Source organism: Neofelis nebulosa, chromosome 13, assembly GCF_028018385.1.
Source record: "Neofelis nebulosa isolate mNeoNeb1 chromosome 13, mNeoNeb1.pri, whole genome shotgun sequence".
NCBI classification, from domain to species: Eukaryota; Metazoa; Chordata; class Mammalia; order Carnivora; family Felidae; genus Neofelis; species Neofelis nebulosa.
Window position 1 is genome coordinate 66652068 of NC_080794.1, and position 21423 is coordinate 66673490.

The 21423-nt window shown below is 51.3% G+C and overlaps 1 protein-coding gene and 1 long non-coding RNA gene across 7 annotated transcripts in view; one reads left to right on the top strand and one right to left on the bottom strand.

The window, feature by feature from the left end:
• Positions 1–16553, bottom strand: part of SH3PXD2A (SH3 and PX domains 2A) — a 241405-nt gene extending 224852 nt beyond the window's left edge. For 4 of the 6 annotated variants that reach the window (XR_009252561.1, XM_058697665.1, XM_058697667.1 and 1 more), the window contains exon 1: positions 16448–16553. Coding sequence is in view for 3 of the 6 variants with exons in the window: in XM_058697665.1 (XP_058553648.1) it covers positions 16448–16519 (72 nt within the window). In the remaining 3 variants the exon portion in view is untranslated. The remainder of the gene's footprint in view (positions 1–16447) is intronic. The other 2 variants (XM_058697669.1, XM_058697671.1) reach the window with 1 other exon arrangement.
• Positions 16554–20854, top strand: LOC131493320 (uncharacterized). Its single transcript, XR_009252563.1, has 3 exons — positions 16554–16666; positions 19102–19229; positions 20445–20854. It is a non-coding gene; the product is annotated as an uncharacterized LOC131493320 (long non-coding RNA).
• The last annotated feature ends 569 nt before the right edge of the window (positions 20855–21423 follow it).

Consider the following 21423-nt stretch of genomic DNA (forward strand, 5'->3'; position numbering starts at 1 on the left):
AGGAAAGGACAAAGGCCAATAAAGGTTGTGCTAATGAGTAGGTTACTGCTGTGGGCGTCTGAGGCTTCGTACTGCTGGGGATCTCCTGATGTTCTGGCTGGAACTCACCTCAGAATCCTCCCAGGGAAGGGCAGGCAGTGGAGACATCAACTCCTGCCCCCACAGCTTAGGGCAACCCCCTGGGATGATAACTCGCCCCCACGCCTTCCCCTGCCCTTCCTCAAGTGTACCTGCTGGGGTCAAGCAAGCTTCCGTGGTACCGCAGACTGGAGAAAGCCCTCATACAAAGAGGTGAGGTGGGGAACTGTCAGGGTCCTCGAAACTACAGGAGTCAGCGGCAGGTGAACTCAGGTGAGCCCGGGGGTACAGGGTGGGGTGCCCACAGAAGCCATGTGCCTTTCTGAGCCTTTCCTCATCTGTGGAACAGGCAGGAGACCCATACTGCTTCCTCGAGGGTCCCTCAGCAGCAGAGATTAAGGTTGTGAGCTCAGCAACCTGGTACCAGCAGAAAGTACTCTGCAAGGGCAGCCGTGCGGCCATAAACACCCAGAGCTGCTCATCACGGAGGAGATGCAGCGAAGAGTGCAATATAAGGTTCCCAGCCAGAAAACTCAGCCTGGACTGACCATCCTCCCGGTCCCCTTGCTAAGCCTTGAGACAGTACAAGCGGCCACCATGGGGAGTGACCACTGGATACCTAATGCTGTGTCGGGTTCTCATTAGTGACCCTACAGGGAGGGCATGGACACCGTTGGCTGAGGAAACTGAGCTGAGGGGTGGAGCTACTCATTCACAGACACTCAGCTAGGAAACGTGGGAGTCGGCATTCAATCACCTGCTGATGTGAATCTTCACACTCCCTTTTCTCTAGAACACACCACAAGCTCCAGCCAAGATGCCTCTGTCACAAACACCATGAGCCTCTCACAGGTTCTAAATATATATCCAGCAGGTCCCAGAGGTTCTGGGTTGATGGGACACAGACTCCACCTGCTGTGCCCTCTCAGATGACAAGAGTGACACTCGGGGTAGCACTAACTCTCTCCAGGGCATGGTTCTAAGTGCTTTCATCATCATGATCTCATGGAATCCTCCCAGCAATGAGGAAGGCACTGTTACTATCCCCATATCACAGAACAGGAAACTGAAGCAGAGGAGTTAAGTGACTTGCCCAAGGCAGAGCTTGGCAGAGCTAAAATAAATGGCAGAGCTAAAATTTGAACTCAGGCGATCTGGTTCTGAAGCTCTTGCTCTCAATGACTTTCTACTTTCCTCTACTTTCCTTTCCTCCTACCCATTCTCTTCACTGTCTATTAGAAGGTGACATCCCCAGACGTTGGCAATGAAACTGCAGCTGACCTCTCTCCTTAGACAAGAATTGACAAAGGCAGCATGGAGAAGACGGGACCCCACGCCCAGGCAGGGCACCTCTCTTAAAGGATCAGGCTCCTGGGGAGACAGTGCAAATGCTCCATCCTGGGTGGGGGTCTCTTTACTGGGGGGTTGGTGTCTCCACTATGACGCCTGGCACTGTAGCCCAGCACAACTGGGATCGAGTGCTTTTGTTTTTTCTTTTGCAGAATGATGACTTTGTGGTCTAGATTCTCTAATGGGGGTTCCCAGCATAATCTTTCCAAAAGGAAGGACAAATTCAAGAGAAAGCCAAAGATAACAAGAGTTTCCCAGAGTATGGAGCCAGGGGGAAGCCAAAGCAAGCTGGCCCATGGGGAGGTTGCAGAGATCATATGGAAGAACATCTTGGGGCTTGCACATGAGCAGAGATAACTAGTCAACCCCAGAGAGGGATCTGCCCACAGCTGAAGGCAGTCCTTGGCCACAGACATGATCTTTCCATTTCTTACATTACATCAGCAGAACCACTGCCAAATAGAATAGAAATCCCAGCTCTCTGTTTTCATGCCTCCATCCTGCTTTATAACCAGTTCTACCACCACTCCCAGCCCCTCAAGTGTAAGTTCTGAATGCGGGCTAGAAAAAAAGCCAAGCAAATTAGCACAGCCACATAGAAGTCAGGTTAGGAGGAGAGTCATTCTGTCAGCTCTTGGATATGTACACGTGAATGATTCTTTTAGGAGATGTCCTGCTTTATCTGCCAATGGGAGCACACGCTATTCCATTCATCAAGCTCTTCCTCTGTGCCTGGCACCCTTTTGAAGGCTTTATATGTATTAACCTACTTAATCCTCACTACCAGCCTGAGAGATGCTTTTATTACCCACGCTGTACAGATGAGAAAACTGAGGCGTGGAGAGCTTCAGCACCTCCCCCAAAGTCACAGAGCTCTTGACTGGCAAAGGTGGGATTCAAACGTGGCAGACTGGCTTCAGTGACTTCACTCTAGCTGCCTGTGTAGCACTGGTCATAATCCTCTACTGTGACAGACATACTATTACCTGATTTACAGAGAAGGAAATAGAGGCTCAGAGTTATCCAAGGTCACCAGCTGAGTGGCCGAGCCAGGAGCTGAACTGATGTCAGACTCAAGCTTGAGTCTATGGCCACCATGAGGACCTACCTCACTGCAGGGCAGGAGGGGACAGTGCCAGTGGGTGGCCAAGAGGCCAGTGCTGGGCAAGAGGCCACACCAGCTGGCTAGCAAGGCAGGCTCTGTAGGGCAAAGCCAATGGTCCCCCAATGTCCCGTGCCATTATACCCAGAAGGGGCAGGGCCAAGAGAGAGCCAGCCACTGTTGACAGACTGGTAGCTGACAGAGGTGATGTAGCCAACAGCTGCTGTTTATTTTGAGGCCCAGAAGGAGGGAGCAGACTGGTTAGGACCCACCTCCTTCCAACAATAAACTCAACGGGGCAGGGTGGGGAGGTGCCCCTCCTCCTAGCTAAAGTACCAGCCCAGCCACCTGCTGGGCTTTGCAGAGAGCAGAATGGTCTAGGTGTCAGAAACATCTTGCCAGACACTCTAATCTGGCCTCCACCAACACACAGTGTTCCCCACCCCCCATGTGCTGGACTTGTAAATGGCCCAGGAAGATAACCACACCCCCTGCAAACCCACTCCCTGCAGTGTCAGGTTCCAGGGACAAATGGTTTTTCCTGTCTTGGGAACAAAGAGGGGCCACTCCTGCTGGCCACCCCCGACTTTGCTTCCCTGACTCTGACACTTGTTAACTCCATTCTTACACCTAATGACAAAGTCCTCCATATAAGGTCTTCTACAAATGGCCAACCAGGGCTGGCTGTGGCAAGGCTGGCTGGCAGGATTCCCTGAAAGGCCAGGAAGTAAGGTTTCCCAAAGGACTCTGGGGCCCTGCTCTGCTTCTCCCTAGCCTATGATCTTTGGTCTCCATTTTCTTATCAATAGTGTAAGAAATATAATAGTGCTCTTCTCCTCGGATTGCTATAAGGATTAAATGAGTAAAATGCCTAGAAGATAGGCTGGCACACAATCAGTGCCACCATTATCGTCATCATTATCATCGTCACCACTGTCATCGTCATCATCATCAACCCCATTTAGCCTGTGAACTGTGAACACTGGAAGACAGTTTTCCTGGACATGACACATAGAGTTTAGCTTCCCAGGCTAGCCCACATGTAGGTGAACCGGAGACATCTTCCATCGACTTCATGGATGAGAAAGGTTTTGGTGGACTAGCCTGAGAATTTTGACACCATTTACAAAATTACATCAATAGGAATATATACTTTGAACTTCAAAAAAGCCATTTCTATAATTGTAAGCTAAAAGCTATGGTTCTTTAAAAAAAAAAAAAAAAAGGAGTGGGGTAGGAGGAAGGGACTTTAACAGAATGAAGTGTTTGTCCATGTATTTATCCCACTGATCAAAGACCTGCTGTGACCCAGACCTTCTGCTAGCGTGGGGAAGAGGTGTTAAAGAGGAAAGGACTGTGCTGCTTGCTGTCTTAGCAGGAGCCCCCACCCCCTGGCTTCCAGCTGAAGGAACTGCTTTCAGCTCGGTGCCTTGTGCACAGTAGGTACAAAACTAATGTTCAGTCAGTGAAACGCCCTAACAAGTGCGCTGCCTTTGGGGTGTTGGAGCTCCTATCCATGACACTGCTGCGCTTCCCCAGAGAGTCTTTCTTAGAAGGTCAGGGTCCAACTCAAACACAGTCCCCAGAGCAACCTCTCTGCAGTTTGGGGGCCAGTTTCAGTCTTCAACAAGCCCTGAGCAAGCACCATGCTCATTTCCAAGAGGGATGCAAGGCCCTCCTTGGCCCCTTTACCTGTCTGACCTCCCTGCCCACTGCTCTCCCCCTCACCTCTTCCATGTGGCCTGCCCAGCCTTTTCTCTGGAAAGGCCAAGTAGAGTCCCACCTCAGGGCCTTAGCACTGGCTATTGCCTCACCCTCAACAACTCTCCCCCAAGTATCTGTACACCTTACTGCCTCACCTCCCACAGACCTTACTCAAAAGTCACTGTGCAGCGGGCATGTCCCCAGCCACCCTCTATGAAATAACAAAACTACCACCACCATCTCTGGTCCCCCTCCCCCCACCCCAGGTTTCTGTACCACATTTATTCCCCATCTAACACACTGTGTATTTTACCTAAAATAGGTTTGTTCATTGTCTTCCTTCCCCTGTCAGAATGTCAACTCAAAAAGGGCAGCGATTTTTATCTGCCCTCCTGTGTTCCCAGCGGTAGGGACACAATCAACGCTGAAATGTTGACGAATGGCTAATTGAATGACCGAGTCGGTAGCACATCGAGGTCCATCCCCGGAGGAGCTTCTCCATCAATCAGGCACACCAGACCTGGGCCTGCCAAAAGCTGACCAACCAAGGCCATTCTTGGTAAGTGCCATACAAGTGGTAAAAACGATAAACATCATAAAAATTTATAGGCAGGAAATGTTACAACAGGTGGCATCAGGGAAGCTTCTGGGAGGTGGCAGAAACGGAGTAAAACCATGAAGGAAGACCATGATAATAATGGTAACAATAACTGCCATTTACTGAACAGCTACCTTATGTCAGGCACAGTAGAGAGTAACAATCATATGGGCTAGGTAGCATTGTCATTCCCATTTTACAGATTAGAAAACTGAGGTCTACAGACATGAAGAAACTTGACGAAGTGAGAAAAGCTAGTAAGAGGCTTCCGAGCTGGAGCTCATGTGGCCAAGGCCATCGGTGCCCTTGCCCCCACCCTCTTGTTCTCAAATTCCAACTACTGGCCTCTGAGGCCTTCTCAGGGCTGCCAGAGCCCCATCTAGCCTGAGTAAGCAGCAGGTGGCAAGTGTCCAGAATTAAATGTCCCCCTACTCCAAAACACAGTGCTGTGGCCACAAAGCCACCATCCGCAAAGACAGGATGCAGAGCCCCCATCATCTCGAGCATCTGAAAGGCCAGGCCTTCAAAAGTGGCTCTGGACAAGAGCTCAAGGGGAATAAAAATTTAAATCCCAAAATAGAAGCCAGACCCTGCCAGGGGTTCAAACTCAGTAGTGAGAGGTTTGTTATCTTATCCCAACCATATCATGTGTTGATGGAGGGGCTCAGTGGGAGGTCAGAGTGGGCAGAGGACCCAAGGGTTTCATCCTGACCCTTTAAGTTTCATCCCAAGTGATACACTCCCTAGACCCCCAGCCTCAAAATCCTCAGGAGACAAAGCCATGTACAAAGCCATAGGTCCTCAGCCTCCCAAGGGAACCCACACTGTGCACACTCCCTCTGGGTCTGCTCCCCTTCTTAAGCCTCAGGGCCAGGCTGCAGCGTTCCGTACCCCAGCAGAGCTCAAATCATGGCCATGACCTTTATGGATGCACATGGCAGAGGGCGAAATACAGACACAGAGAAGGCAGGGAAAGACCAAATGCACCTAGTTTTGGCATGTATGGATGCTTCCAGCTGCGGGCTGGAATAAAATGAGAACTCCTAATTAGACACCCAACCACTGGGGGCAATCCATCCAATCTCCAGGGAGCACACTGGCACCATCATAGGCTTTGTTGCTGGAGAGACCTGGGTTCAAACCCCACGTGTGCCATTTGCTGCCATGCGATAGAGGGCAAGGTGGGGCATCTCTCCGAGCCTTGGTTTCCTCGTCTACAAAACAGGGTCAGTGCTCAGGGTTTGTGGGGATTAAAGGACACAGTGGATGGAGGGGAAGCCCCAGCCCAGTGCCTGTACCTAGAAGGGGCTCCACTCACACTTACTCAACTCCCCTACTTCCCCTGCCTGGGAGCTGCTACATCCAGAAATCATGGAGAAATGAGGCTGCCCTTCTCCAGCTGCCCATGAGCGATGACGAAAGTAAATAATTAATCCTGGCTTGAACCAAAGTTCGGACATTGTCCTATTATAGACCTGAACTCTGAGAGAAGGACCAGTTTGCCAACCCACCAGGGCTCAGAGCAGCAGAAACCTCTGGGTAGTCGCCTCCGGAAGCCCTGCCCCCACTGACAAGTGACTGTGTGTCCCTTCCAGGTGCCAGGCACCTAGCTGAGAGCTCGATGAATCAATTCCAGCCCAGGGGCCGAATTCAGGGGAGAGTTTCACTCTGTCAGAGCCCTGCTGCCAGCACCATGCCAGGCCAGCTAGGCTGCCTCCGATGTTGTTACAAAGAGAAATTCTCCCACACAGGCGAGTCCCTTAAAATAGCCCTTTGGGTCTGGGCCATCAGGAAACAGAACAAAGCTGGGTCAGAACGGGGCCTACCGTGAAAGACTTTGCAAAGCAGCCACTTCAAGCAGGGACAATCCCTTCACACTCAGAACCCTTAGGTGGGCAAAAGCGGCAAGGCAGGCTTTCTCAACAAAGAACCCTTCCACAGGAGGACAGCATGCTCGGTGGGCAGAAGGCCCCGCTACCCATGGGGCCAGCCCTGGAGAGGGACCAAGTGTGTAAAGCACGGTGACAGTGTGAAACAGGCACAGGCTGGGGGCAAGGGGTCAAACACGCCTGGCTTTGTGCAAGGCTAATAATGATGCAACCTATGCTTTCTGCACGGTAGTTTCCACAGGAGTAATATGGGGTTAAAAATGCATGCCTTCGGGGCTGGGTGGGGACCAGAGATTATAAACAAAAGGCCTGGCAGTGCCTGGCATAAACCAGGAATTCAATGCATGGTAGTTGGATGATGATGACGTCTACGTAATACAGGCCAAGGTCTCCTTTATTACCAAGAGAAAATATTCCCAGAATAAAGGGAAACAGCAAGGGCTCTCTGCCCGGGACCACTAGCGACAGGCCAAAGAACAGACTGGCCCACACCCACTCAATCCCTTACCCCACCCGGTAGACCCTGCTAGCTCGTGATTCCCTACTCCTCACTCCCCAAAGTTAGCAGTGATCCATTTCCACCAGGCTCCAGGGATCCCAGAGACAGACTGGGGGCCCCTGCATAATTTATGCTGCACTGACACACACAGAGGAAGGGACTCTGTCCCCATCCCACATGTCCCTCCACCCTGGCTTGGGGAGGGTGGCTTCCTCACCCGGCCAAAGGGAAATGACAGCAAACGGCCAGAGAAAGAGCCAAGCGGAGGGGCAGGACGGCCAGCTGTTTCCCCTTTGCTAACTCAGCGCCTGACGTCACTTCCTCCCCTCAGGTAATAGCAGAGAGATGTGACTGGAAATGGCTCTGTCTCTTCCCATTCACAAAAATGACAGGCATGGAAAGAAGCAAAGTGTGGTTCCCAGAGGCACTTTTCTAGAAGATGTCTTCAATGAGGGCCTAAGGTGATCCTCAGTCCACCCTGGCTACGAGGCTTCTCAGGGGACAGAGCAGGGCCAGGAAACCTTGTATGAAAAATTCCCTGGAGGTCAGGAACAGCTCCCCTTTGTAAAACATCCCTAGCCCCACACACATGAGAAGCTCGATTGAGGGACTCAGGAACCCTTCACAGAGTCTCTGGGCTCAGCACTTCCCCAAGCAGCTTTCACACCCACCCTCCCCTCTGCAAGGCAGGCCAGCAAGGAAGCAATCACCCCATTTACTAGAACGGCAATTGGAGATCTAGAAGGGGACGGTGACCTGTGGAAGGTCTCACATGTGGAGAAGCCAAGCAGCCAGGCCTCAGGTGGAATCTCCTCAGGGCCTGGTCTCCCCAGGTGGAACGTGTGACTGAGGGGCTGTGAGGCTGTGGGGACAGGGCAGATCTGGAGCCAGCAGGCTCCTCTCCATATATAGCCTATTAGCCGCATGGTGTTTGGCAAGTTATTTAAGCTCTCTGGGCCTCAGTGTCCTCACCTGCACGATGTGGAGGCCAGAGGTAACTACACGCTTTGGGGGGCTGTTTGGAGAGTTTCCGTGTAAAACTCGTAGCACGTAGAAAGCACTCAGAAATGTTAGCTGTTATTGTTATTATTCCATTTTCCCTAAAGAATCAGGCTTACTGGAATATCTGACAGTGTGGCAGGGGTTTAAATAAATGAAGAGGTAATCTGAAGCATTGTATTTAAAACTAAACCAGTTCAGAGACATGTTGAAGCAGAAGGCAACATTAGTGTGAATGTTTGGGGTGACAACCTAGGCTCCCAGCAAGCTGTTTAAAGCTAGCCCCCAGGCCCTATAGAGATAGGGGTTTCCTGGGGTGCTGGCTGGCTCAGTTGATACAGCAAGAGACTCTTGATCTCGGGATTTTGAGTTCGAGCCCCACATTAGGGGTAGAGTTTACTTAAAAAAGAATAAGTAAAAATATGGGGCACCTGGGTGGCTCAGTCGATTAAGCGTCCCACTTCGGCTCAGGTCATGATCTCACTGCTCATGGGTTCGAGCCCTATGTTGGGCTCTGTGCTGACAGCTCAGAGCCTGGAGCCAGCTTTCAATTCTGTGTCTCCCTCTCTCTCTCTCTGCCCCCCTCCCCCACATGCACACCTCCACATGGGTGCACACACTCTCTCTCTCAAACATAAAAAAATCCTTACAAAAAAAATAAGTAAAAAAGAAAAAAAGCTAAATATTATTTTTTGATTTTCTTAATGTTTATTTACTTTTGAGAGAGAGAGAGAGAGAGACAGAGAGAGAGAACGAGAATGCAAGCAGGGGAGGGGCAGAGAGAGAGGGGGATACAGAATCCCAAGCAGGCTCCACGCTCTGAGCTGTCAGCACAGAGGCCGACGCAGGGCTTGAATTCATGAGCTGTGAGATCATGACCTGAGCCAAAGTCGGCCGCCCAACCGACTGAGCCACCCAAGAGCCCCAATATTATTTTAAAAACCAAAAGGATAGGAGTTTCCTTTCTCTTGCTACTGGGGTACTGGGGAGTGTGGATGGAAATCACCCCACCAAGCACACTGCTGCGGCACCAGGCCCAGCCCGCCGGGGCCCTCCACCGATGAGGCCCGAAGCAGCCCCTGCCTCACTCCCAGCTGCATCCTCTCTCCTCCACCTCCTACCCCACCCAAGACCTCTGGGGTGCAATCAACTTTTATGAGGCAGCCTGACCCCTCCGAGTAAGAGCTATAAACAGAGGGGGCTGGGCTCTGGCCCGTCAACTAAAGAACCAATGCAGAACCAGAAAAAGGGCTCCGGTTCTCACCTCGGTCCCAGCCGTGGCTGCCAGAACAACCCAGCTCTGGGGCCCACCCGAAGGACCCCACAGTGACAGTCGGCTCCAGTCCTAAGAAGCAGAGGAATGATTCTCCCAAGGAATACTGTGAGGAGGTGTCTACACAACAAACTGAGTTCCCTCAATTGGCATTTGAGGCTCTCAGAAGCTACCCCCGACCTTTCTCCTTATCCTCCTCCCCCACATGGGTTTTGCCCTTGTTTTCCTGGCAGATTCCACCTCCAGGACCTTTGCCTTTCCCTTCCTTGGAATGCCCTTCCCCGCTTTTCCCACCTAAACCCTACTCCTTCCCATCCAAATCCTAATTACTCCTCAAAGCCCAGGATGAGCCTGCCTGTCCCAGCCCGGCTTCCCTGAAAACTCCAGTACACAGAGAGCACTCCCCACTCCTGAAAAGCTTTAGGATTTCCTCGTTATTAAAGCTATGACCTATGTTGTGCTTAACACGTGCCGGGGACTGTTCGAAGCTCTTCACATTTATGAACCCATTGAATCTTCACCACCACCCAACGAGCTAGGTCCTATTTCCCCCACATTTTATGTTTTTTTACAGATGAGGAAACAGGTTCAGAGAAAGAAGTAGCTTGCACTGGGTCCCATGGTAGCCAGTGGTGGAGACAGGCTTCCAGCCTGGGGCCTGCAGAGCCCAGGTGCTCTCCCACAACGCAGCCTTCCAGATGCACATGACCTGAACCCCTTGGTTATTTTCATAGCCCTCCCTCACCCAGCTCTGAAGGGGAAGACAGCGACAACCTCACAGACTTCAGTGTCAGAGACCAGGGTAGAATCCCAGCCTTGCCACTCAATTACTCTGAGAGTCACAAAAACACCGCGAGCCTCAAATTCTACATCTGCAAAGTCGGGATAAGAAACACCTCCCTACCTCATATGGTTGTCACATAGTTCAAACAAAAGGCCCTCTAAAAAGTACCTTCTACACTGCCTGGCACATAGTCAGTACTCACCTTCTGAGTCTTCCCCTTCTCTCCTCACTGTGCATCTTGACACCCTCACTGGACTCAGCTCAGCACTTGTTGCCAAAGTGGTGCCTTGTCTAGAGGTTACTCGCGGGCACGAAAGGGGCCTTCCTGTGGTTTGCCCTCAGGCCCTCCTGTGCACACGTCCAGACCCCTGACCTCTCCGTTCACCTGCTTTCCTGTGGCTGACTCCACTCCAGGCGGCGGCAGCCTGGCCCAGGCGAGAAGTCACATGCAGCTCTGGGAATCACCTCTTGAAATGCTGATAGCCCTACTGGACGCTTCCATTATTTTTGGCAATTGTCATGGCAGAGAACAGCCCTGGCCCTGGCTCAGAACCTGTTTCCAGAGCCAGAGCTCCACCTCATTTCCCACACACACCCCTTGTCCTTCCTGTTCCCTGGATCCCTGTCCTAATCCATTATGATTTTTCCTGGATTCTCAGAACTCAAGAGGAGTAAGTGTAACTACCATATGTATAACTCTATTATTTGTTTGATTTTGTTTAATTAAGAGGCAAAAGGGAACAGGGTTGCCTGTTAGACTTTTTCTGGCCAAGAACTAGTCTGGTCAGTGACTCAGGCTGAGGAAATTAGAAGGCAATTTCCAGGGGACTGCCATGCAATCCCAAAGTCCTAGGTCCTAACACTCCTCTAATTCATGGCCTCCACTGGCCATCAACTCATGCTGGCCCTGGAATATCTCTTTGGAAAATGCAGCAGCTGGCACTTATGTTTCTGGAGCTGGAATAAGTCTCCTCTAACATCAAATAGGTTTATTTTTCCCTTCCCTTCACTTCCCCTCTGCCTGCCACCACACACGGTGATTCCAATCCTGATCTGTCCTTACCCCCTCCAAACCCGCACTCAGGTCCCAAAAGGGCCATGATAAATGGCTGGTTGTGCTCCATGTTCCAAAGGCCAGTAGGATGTGGTTGGTTGTTCCATGAGCAGGAAGCTTTGTCAGACCCGTGAATCACCCCTGGATCACTCACTCGCCTCCTTGGAAAAGGAGAAAAAACTGTTCTTGTGTGTATGTGTATGTGTTTGTGTAAGAGGGAAAGACAGAGACAAAAAGAGAAAAAGAAAGCAGGCAAGAGTAACCCATGTGTAGTACTGACCTTGGGGCTAGGGTCCTGTTTGACCTTGCCCTTACTGGATGACCTCTCTACTCCTCTTCCTTAACCCATGTCCCTTCCCTTCCCCTTCCCAACTTATAGCAGCCATTACTAGATCTGCTCCAGGAAGCCCTCCAGGTCTGAACAGCTGCTCCTTGTTTATCTGTTTCTGTTGTGTGTTGGGTGTTTTCCATGGGGCATGTAGCCCAGTTTCCCATCACACTATGAGCAGCTGGTCTTTCCATTTTTGCCTCAGCCTTTCCTTTTCTCTCAGCTTCACCTACCAGGTCTTACATGTACTCTAGTGTTTTGGTGATCAGCAAACGTAAGGAACACCAGATGGAAACCAGAATATGTTGAATGAGCATGGTAGGGACCAGGTACTAAGTAGAATGCTTTACCCAGAATTATCTCAAATCCATTCTCCAAAAGTCCTGTGAGGTTACAAGCGAGGAAACTGAAGCCCAGAGTGGCACAGCTAGGAAGGGCCAGAGGTGGGATTCAAACCCCGATCTACCCAACAACACCCATTTGGTAATGGAACTGGACTTCAGAAGACCCTTTCTACAGCTGCACATCCTTCCTCCTATAACGCTGGGTCCACACTCTAAGGGCTTAGAGAAAAAATGAAGGGCAGAGAAATGAATGGGTCTAGAGCCAAATTCCTAAAAATGTACTCCCAGGACCAAGACCAAATTCTGTGATGATCTAAACATACAAGAGGATGTACTATTTCCACAGTGTTGATCCTTAATTCATCACCTCCTGCATCACTGGGGACCAGATATCATCCTGGATCCACTCCATTCTCCCTGCCTCACCATGCTCGCCCTCCGTTGCTTTCACAAACTCACCTCCACTGCTTTCACGAACTCGGTGGCATGAGGTGAATGTCCCACGGGACATACAGTGAAGCAGTCCTCAAGACCACCATGCACTGCTCTCTCAGTGACATGCAAGCCCGAGCCTGGTCTCCCCACCCTGACTTTAGTTGATGAAAGGGCCCCATTTTAGGTTCATATCCTCCTTAGCAGGTAAGCCAACCTGTTTACCCAGATCTGCCTTATGCTAACTGAGAGACTCTGGGCAATCTCTAACCTTTGCAAGTTAACCCACCTCTCGAAAGAAATCAAAGAACATACCCAGGTTAGGGTGCATTAGGGTACATCTGATGAACTGTAGGAATCACACGAAATCATGAATGTTAAGTGTTTGGCACCGCTGATGGTAACTGCTAACAATGGCTATTATTTGCATTCCCTAAAGAGTCCTGTAGAGGATCAAAACATTCATGACTGATATTTGTCTGAAATAAACAATCAGGAAAGGAAACCACTGTAAAAGCACAATGCCTCCCAAATCCAAACAAATACTTTGTTCTAGATAAACGAGCTTCTCTCCAGTGCCATATGACTTGACACACACCTACACGTGCATGTGAGTGCAAAGAATTATGGTAAACCTGAACTAGAATTCTTATGGAAAATGTTTATATGAAGGTATCTGCAGGTTGCATCCAGCATCATCAGGACCATTTGAAAGACAAGCGGTCTGAGGCCAAAGTCACTTGACCTAAGATCTCCCCAGGGGCAACTCATAAAAGTCAAGCGAGGAGCCCAACTCCACGGCAGGGAGCCTGGTCTAAGTGGCAGGTGCCCACTTTCCCTGAACCCCACCCAAGCAGGGGCTTGGCAGAGAGGAAGGAAGCAAGGGCTGACAGCACCATCCAAACAATAGAAGCCACTTGCCTGTCTTTTCATAAACAGACTAAAAGCACAAGACCCTCGGTGTTTAGGCAGCTCCCCCTTGTCCTGGAGACAAGCACACCCTTTGCTGGATGTCCTGAGAAAAACTTTCCACTGTGTTCCCAGTGTTCTGCAGCCAGCAGAGCCCCTCCTGCTTGGGCCCCAGGCTTCTCATCAGCCAGCTCCAGCTAACGTGCACATCCCATAAAAACTCTCTGCTCTGCAATGTGCCAAGCCACAGAATAAGAATTCACCATCAGTGGAGGAGAGGCGGGAAGGGGGTATGCTTCTCCAGTGCAGAGGGCTTCCAGAACATCTGCGACTTGGGCTCAGGGCATCCTGCCAGCTATCCACACCAGAGTACCTTACCCAGGACACTTGACCTTCTGGTGTGTGGTATCCACCGTAGAAGCACCATGAGGGGAGGAGATCCTAAGCTTCAGAGGCACAAGCTCCCCCAACCTGCTCCTCCTGCCGCTATGAGCCCAGCTGACACTTTCTATTATTGGGTCCCCTCTCCTTATATTATGCCCCATTAATGCCCCAAATACGCAGGAACCTCTTACTATCACCAGATACTTGATTTCCTAGTCAACTCCAACCAGACTTAAGGGTACTTAGATGAACAAAACCCACGCCATATTCAAAATGCCAGTTAAACCCAGGTGTTGTGAATGGTTGTGTTGCAAGTGACTTTATCCCGTCTCCATTTCCCTCCATTTCCTCTTCTGTAAAATGCGGGGGGTGGGGGGGGGGGGGTGGCGAGCCTGATGAGTCCTGCCAGCTCCACAATTCGACAACATATAACACTTTCTCCTTTAATTGTTTTCTACAACCTTATTTTAGAGCTCTGTATGGCCCCAGCTGTTCAGTGACATCACTCCCTGTCCCAAACATAATGTCGATTCTTACATGGGAAGCAGAGATGTCCTGGGAAACGCTGTCTACAAAAAGAGAGGAAATGATCATTTCAAGGGAATCAGACAGGACTTCTTTTGTGTTTTTCACATACAACAAGTCATTATCAATCTGAAAACCCGAACTCTTTCCCTCTTTTTTGCCAGACCATTAATAGCTACTTTTCAAAAGTGCTTTCTTAGTCAGAATCTCACCAATAGTAAGCTATCATTTAGTGAGGGCTTGTTACCTGCCAGGAACTGTGCTAAGTGCTTTTCATGGATGATCTCATTTAATTCTCCAGACCACTCTATGAAATAGTACTATTATTATCCTCACTTTAAAAATGAGGAACGCTGAGTCCCACAGAAGTTAAATAACTTGCCCAAAGTCACATAGCTAGTTAGTGGCCAAGCCAGGCTTTGAACAGGACCCTCCCCCAGCCCCAGCACTAACCACCTTTCAGTGCCGTCTGCAGTGGGTACCCAGTTGTTTTAGCAACCTTTCTGGCTTGTTGCCAGTACATTCAACATCTGTAATCTTGGACATCACTGGTCAGAGCTAAGATCAGATGTTTCACGTAAAATCGAGAGCAGAGAAAAAGCACCAGCGTGGGTCTCAGAGCAGAGAGTGCCATCTGTTGAATGCAAGGGCCTGCCTTAACTGAGGACTAGAAAACAGAACCCCTAAAACTTAGCCTGCCACGTCTGAAAAAAATGGTTAGGAAGGCCAACTTGATACTAAGTGCTGGGATGTGCAAATGGACATCTGTACCTGGAGCAGGGTGACCACATAGTAACCCAAGTCCTCTAAAAGGAGCTTTCTTGAAATGAAGATGCTTGCTGAGTCAAGCAAGGAACAACTCCCCCCCCCCCCCCCCCCCCCCCCCCCCCCCCCCCGCCATGGGCACCCACCTCTCTGTCTGGTCAGGAACCAGACTCCTTAGTTTACCTCCTCTCCAATCTGAGCCCAGGCCCATTTATTCGATTCTTAAAAAAAAAAAAAAAAAAAAAAAAAGCCCCAAAGTTCAGAGCTATTGGTGATACAGACAGAAAGAGCAGCCTGAGGCTGACGTTGACGTTGGCACAAACCTTAGTCCTCTTCCAAGAGAGAAATAAAAGCCATTTCTCAGAGAGCAATGTGCAGTCTAGGGCAGCAACCTACAGCCTGTTTTAATTGTTAAAATTAATGCTTTGAGCATTCTAAATCCTCCTTTAAGCGCCTAATTTGCAAATAAGATGCAGCCCTTCTGCTTTGCGTGCCTGGCTGTCTCTTCTTTCTCAAGTGCAGAAGCAAAGCGGTTCAGACAGGCGTCCTCAGCCATCAAGGACACCATGTTTACTTCCTAAGGTGCGAAGGATGGCAAGACAGGACCGACTGAGATGAAAGGGGGACGTGTCACACAGACCCGGGGCTCAGCTCGGCTCAATCAACCTTAGCCCCTTCTCATTAATTGTGGGGAAGGAAGGGGGAGGGGCAGCCGGCCGTTCCTTGGAGACCACAGCAAACATTTGCCTCCTCGTGTCTGGAGACGGAGCATCACTTAAGAGGAAATGAACCCGGTTAAGGGTCACGTCCAGAGAAGGGATAAAAGGAAAAGCCACAATTCTCCTCACACCGACGGACACAATGACTTTAAGAAGGAAATCAAAGCTCAGGGCTGAGGGTGGAGGTGGGGCAGGGGGCGCGGCGGCTTCCCTCTGCCCCCAGACCCAGGCCTAGGGAGGCAGAGACCAGAGCAAACGTGGGAGGACAGCACGAGGCTTCCTTCCCCAGGACAAGCCTCAGAAAGACTCACGGGGCGGCGCGAGCGTGAGCGACCCAAAAGCCCCCAGGGAGGGCCAGGAGATGCTCTTTCCCAACGGAGCTACTCAGCTAGGGCTTGACGAAAGCTCCCCCCACAATCCATCAAAGCTCAGGCGGACAGATGACTTCACCGTTGTAACAGACAAGGGCAGCCACTTGCCAATTCCAATGCCAAAAAAAGAAAACGGGGGGCGGGGGGAGTGGAGAAAGGACAGAGAAGGCTTCCCTGGAGATCACAGCCCTGCGAAGAAACTCCACAGCCGAGGGCTGCCCTGTGGGCACTTAGCTCCGGGACTGAGCGGGTGAGGGCGAGGGGGCCCCCCGGGGGTCCTCGGGAGGGGGGGGGTGTCTCCGGCCAACCCCCCGCAGGGGTCGGTAGGGGCAGTACTCACGTAGTGCTTGGAGGGGTTCCTCCGCTTCTCCACATCCACCACCGTGGCGTCCTGCACGCAGTAGGCCAGCATCTTCCCCCCCACAAAGAGAGTGGCGCCCTCCAGCGGCGTCACCTTCTCATCCCGGTTCGGCTCCCACTTCTTGCCCCGCTTCTCGGGTCCCGGGGCCACCCAACACTCCGGCCCCCGCGTCGCCGCCGGGGCTCCTGGCGCCCACAGGTACGGCCCCGGGACAGGGACGGTCCGGGAGGGCACGCGGGCTCCTTGCGCCCCGGGCGGCTCCCCGTGGGCCTGCCGCGCTCCCCTTCCCTCCCGCGCCGCCGCCGCCGCCGCCGCCGCCGCTCTCCGCCTCGCCCGCCCGCTCTCTCCGCCGTCCGCCGCCCGGTGGGTCCGGCGGGAACTGGCGGAGCGGAGGAGGGGCGGGGGTGTGTCCCGCCGGCGAGGGGACGGGGCGGGGGCCCCGGAGCCTGCTGTCAGCGCGCTGGGGAGGGGCTGGCGGCGCCCCTTCGCCGCGCTCGGGCTCCGGGGGGCTCGGCGCTGGCTGAGGCTGTGGGCGCAGGAGGCGGAGGCAGGGCCGGGCCGGCAGGGAAGGGAAGGGAGGGGAGGGGAGAGAGGGGAAGAGCGCGGGGAGGGGCTCCGGGCCCGGGGGAGGGGCTCGGGGCGACTAGGAGGGGGCTGCAGCCTGGCCCAAGAGGCCTGGGAGCGCCGGCGCGCCCCCACCGAGCCTGAGCGCAGCCAGCGGCCTGACCCGCCACCGGGCTACTTCGCCGGGCGCAGAAACTCGAGGTGTCTTTGGAGGGAGGAGGGGCGGGGGAAGTGAACCCAGCGCGCCCCCATCCTGGCTTTCCGTCTTGGAGCGGATTTGTGCCTTTTTGTCCCCACCTTTATGTCCCCCTCCCACTCATATCCCCAGAACCTTGTAATGAAAAGTAGTTTATTACCCCGCTGTTACTGCCCAGGCTCCCCGAGGAGGGGACCGGAATGGGGAAAGGGCCGGCATTAAATCCTTCAAGCCAGAGCCTCTTTTGATAAATCACCTGACCCCCCTCCCACCCTTGCGGGTCACAAAGGGTGAATTCTCCCCGGAAATGTGATCGATCCAATGCCTGAGTCGTCCATCGATCTGGGCCCGCGTAACTAACCCGTGACATCATTTACCAGTGAGCTTACAAGACTGCATAACACCCCGGCCTTAAGCCCGGGGTTCCCCCTGGAACCCTCCCCAGGCGGGCCAGGAGGGAAGGGAGCACACAGGAGGGAAAATGCACCAGATTGGCCCCCCACCCTTCACCCCTGCTCATCACTGGCCCCTTTCTCACCACTTCTCTGACTTGCGCACTTGTCCATCCGTGGACAATTTACTCCCCTCCCCCCATCGATTTCAATATTCTTTTTCATTCTAGTTTCAAATATTTAAAGAGGTGGTGTTTTCACAATTAATTCTATTGTTTCACAAACACAATAAAGCTTTGTGAGCATAGACCAATGTGAAACGTCTGAAATGAGGACCAAGAGTTTTATGACCTTATTGTATTAACAGTTTCTTCCCTGCACTGTCAGGACCCATGCGCCAATCTAAGATTATTCACACATTTGCGTGGTACAGAGTACCCCACATTCCTCCATCCTTCTCGCTGAAGGATGCTAGAACACCAAGGGATGACACTATCTAAATACTTAACCTTGAGCAAATCACTTCATGCAGGTATTAGACTCACCTTAATGTTCTCATTGGTTGAACGTGGGTGCCAAACTAAATGGTCTTTTAAGATTCCTGCCTGCATATACTCCAAACTCTAAGCAGTAGTTACTCCTGTGAACTGTTTTGGGTTCTTTGTTTTTCATAATTAACTGGTATGGATTTTTGATATTTAAAAAATGAATAATAAATTGACTATGCACCTATTCTATGCTCATTTATAAGACATTAAGAGATGGAAGAGAGTGTGAAAGAATTCAATTAATATCTGTGGGACTGAAAACTGAATCTAATTGAAATATGCTTATCCTTTCCCTCAAAGAGTTGAGAAACAGGGATATCATTAAGCCTGTATATAATAAAATGTACATTAGGACATCAGAAAATGGAGGCGTAGAGCAGTCAAGGGGAGCTTCATGGAGGAGGCTGTCTCTGTGCTGAGCCCTGGAGGATGGGCAGAGTTCGGAACACCACAGAACACCATTGGAACATCATAGCAGAGTTTGGAACACCTCCTCTGAACTCCTCTAGGCCAGCAGCACTTGCCCTGAGCTGTCTTGACATGTGTGTTTGCCCACAATATGCTTTTTTTTTTCCCTCTGAAAGCACCCTGTGCACAGGGACTGGCTGTAAGCCATCTTATACTCCTGTGCATTCCTCAGATAGCCAAGCATGGTGCCATGTATGTAGTACTAGTCACTGTACAAGAATCTGTGGAGCGAGGGGCGCCTGGGTGGCTCAGTCGGTTAAGCATCCGACTTCGGCTCAGGTCATGATCTCGCAGTTTGTGGGTTCGAGCCCCACGTCGGGCTCTGTGCTGACAGCTCAGAGCCTGGAGCCTGTTTCGGATTCTGTGTCTCCTCCTCTCTCCCTGCCCCACCCCGCCATGCTCATGCTCTGTCTCTGTCTCTCAATAATAAATAATTTTTTTTTAACTCTTAAAAAAAAAAAAAAGAATCTGTGGAACGAATGATCAGGGGAAGAAGAAAAGATGGAGTGAGGAGAAGTAACATGTGTAACCTGAAGCCTGAACCAGCTGAGACAGGCAGAAGACCAGAAGGACAGTGTCCACCAGGTGCAAGGGTAAGGGAAGCGGGTGAGGCACAGGAGAAGGAGATCGAGAGAAGGATGGGTGTGGGACATCCAGACTGTGACTAGTCTTGACACTAGGCCCAGGGCTTCTCTATCGGAGATGTTGAAAGCCTTGTGGATGCTAGAGCAGGTGTCCTAGGAGAAGGTGATCTGGCAGTGATGCTCAGTGATAGGAAAGCCAGGAGGCAAGGTGCCACTGTTCTGAGCAAGACTCGTTCCCCATGGGGATGGAAGGTACACCTGGATAGGCCCTCAGCCCTGAGCTCCCCTCAAAGGAAGGACTGGGATCTGGGAACCCAGGAGGGCCTGTGATGATGAAGCAAGACAGCCTGTGGGTTCACCGTAAAAGGATTCCTAATGGCACCCAGCCACTCTTCCTCTGTGGACCTCAAGGCATTCTGGAAGTGCTAATTAAGCCTGAGAAGCCCCTGGTGAGGAGAGCTGGTGTTCAACTGTTGGAGGGAAAGAAGAGAAAGGCAGTTGGCTTGTCCTGGGTCCCCTTTTGAATCAGAGCAGTCAGCTCACCAAAGAGGCACTAATGGCTTCCCACTCACCATCTTTTTCCTGCACTAAGATCCACACTGAACAAAACTCTAAACACAAGGGATCTGGAGGACAGAGGGAAGGCTCCATGCTTCTCCACTGTCCTAATGACTTTGTGTTCGCCTACAAGGCATTGGCCTTTTGCCAGTCTAAGAAACCCTGTACAACCTGACATTTCTTAAATTCAAGGTCCTTTTTTTTTTTTTTTAAACGTTTATTTATTTTTGAGGCAGAGAGAGACAGAGCATGAATGGGGGAGGGTCAGAGAGAGGGAGACACAGAATCTGAAACAGGCTCCAGGCTCTGAGCTGTCAGCACAGAGCCCGACGTGGGGCTGGAACTCATGGACCGTGAGATCATGACATGAGCTGAAGTCGGCTGCTTAACCGACTGAGCCACCCAGGCGCCCCTTAAATTCAAGGTCTTTACACACAACGTGAGTACTTCCAACTTCCCCTTGCGCTCCCGAATTACCTCAGTTAAAGGGAGCAACTGAGTGGCGGTACCCACCCCAACCCCATGGTGCCGAGATCTCTGGGAATTATTAGTTGGGCAGAAGTAATTTACATCTGCAGGGGGCAGGGGGGAATCTTTTTTCCCTCCTGGGGCTGTATGTTCAAGAGGCTGTGAGTGTAAAATGGTACACCTCTCTCTTCTTGCCAGGGTAATTTCAAACTCACACAGATCTGTTTCCCAACAATGAAGGAGCCCCAAAATGCTTTAGGCGTTTTTCTTCAGCACGCTTTTACTGAGTGCCTGGAACTCCCCAGAAATGACTGAGACTGGACAAAGGCCGCTTGGAGAAGGGACTGTGTCCCACCTGTTCAATACCCCAGCATGCCTGGCACATAGAAGGTACATTGGCTGGTCTGTGTTGACAGCATCTGCTTGAGGAGCTAGCAGCACTGGAGAAGATTCGGTAAACCCGTATTTTGCCACTTCCATCCATGAACTGGGGATGACTTCAATCCAAGGACATTGTGTGAGTTCACCATAAAATTATAAAAATACCAAATAAAAGTTTAGGATAAGTAAGGATAAAAGAGGACCCAAAATAAAGATGAAAACTGATACCTAAACATCTGATTTTTCAAAAAAAACAGATCATTGTACGTATTTGAGAACAAAGAATCTTCCACTTGGGAGGAATCCAAGAAGCTCCTTATCCCTCTAATTTTACAGAAGAGCAAGCTAAGGCAGAGAAAAACCAAGCAAGTCGCCCCGTGCCACAAAGCTAGGTAGTCCCAGGCCAGCAATCTTTCTCCTCCCCCGCGCTTAGGAGCCTGTTCACAGGCAAGAACAGTTTGTTGAAGGAGCACGCTCAGTGCACTGACAAATCCATGCAGATCCAGAATGGCGCTCTCCCTTAAACCCCGAGTCCCTTATTCCGATGCTCCATTCACACAAGCATCACACTGGCTGCCTCGACCCCCATGGAGGCAGCATGCCGCTCAAGGGCAGGGAACACGTGTGTCTTCCTGGAAATCCCACCCCAGAGCCCACCCTGCTTCCTATGTCATGTAGTCTTCATGACCACCCCAAAGGAGACAACCACAGGAAGGCACTGAAAACAGCTCAGTGCTAAACAAAGGCCCAGTACCGCTCCCTCTCCTTTTCAGAAAGTTTATGGCAGTTGCTAACC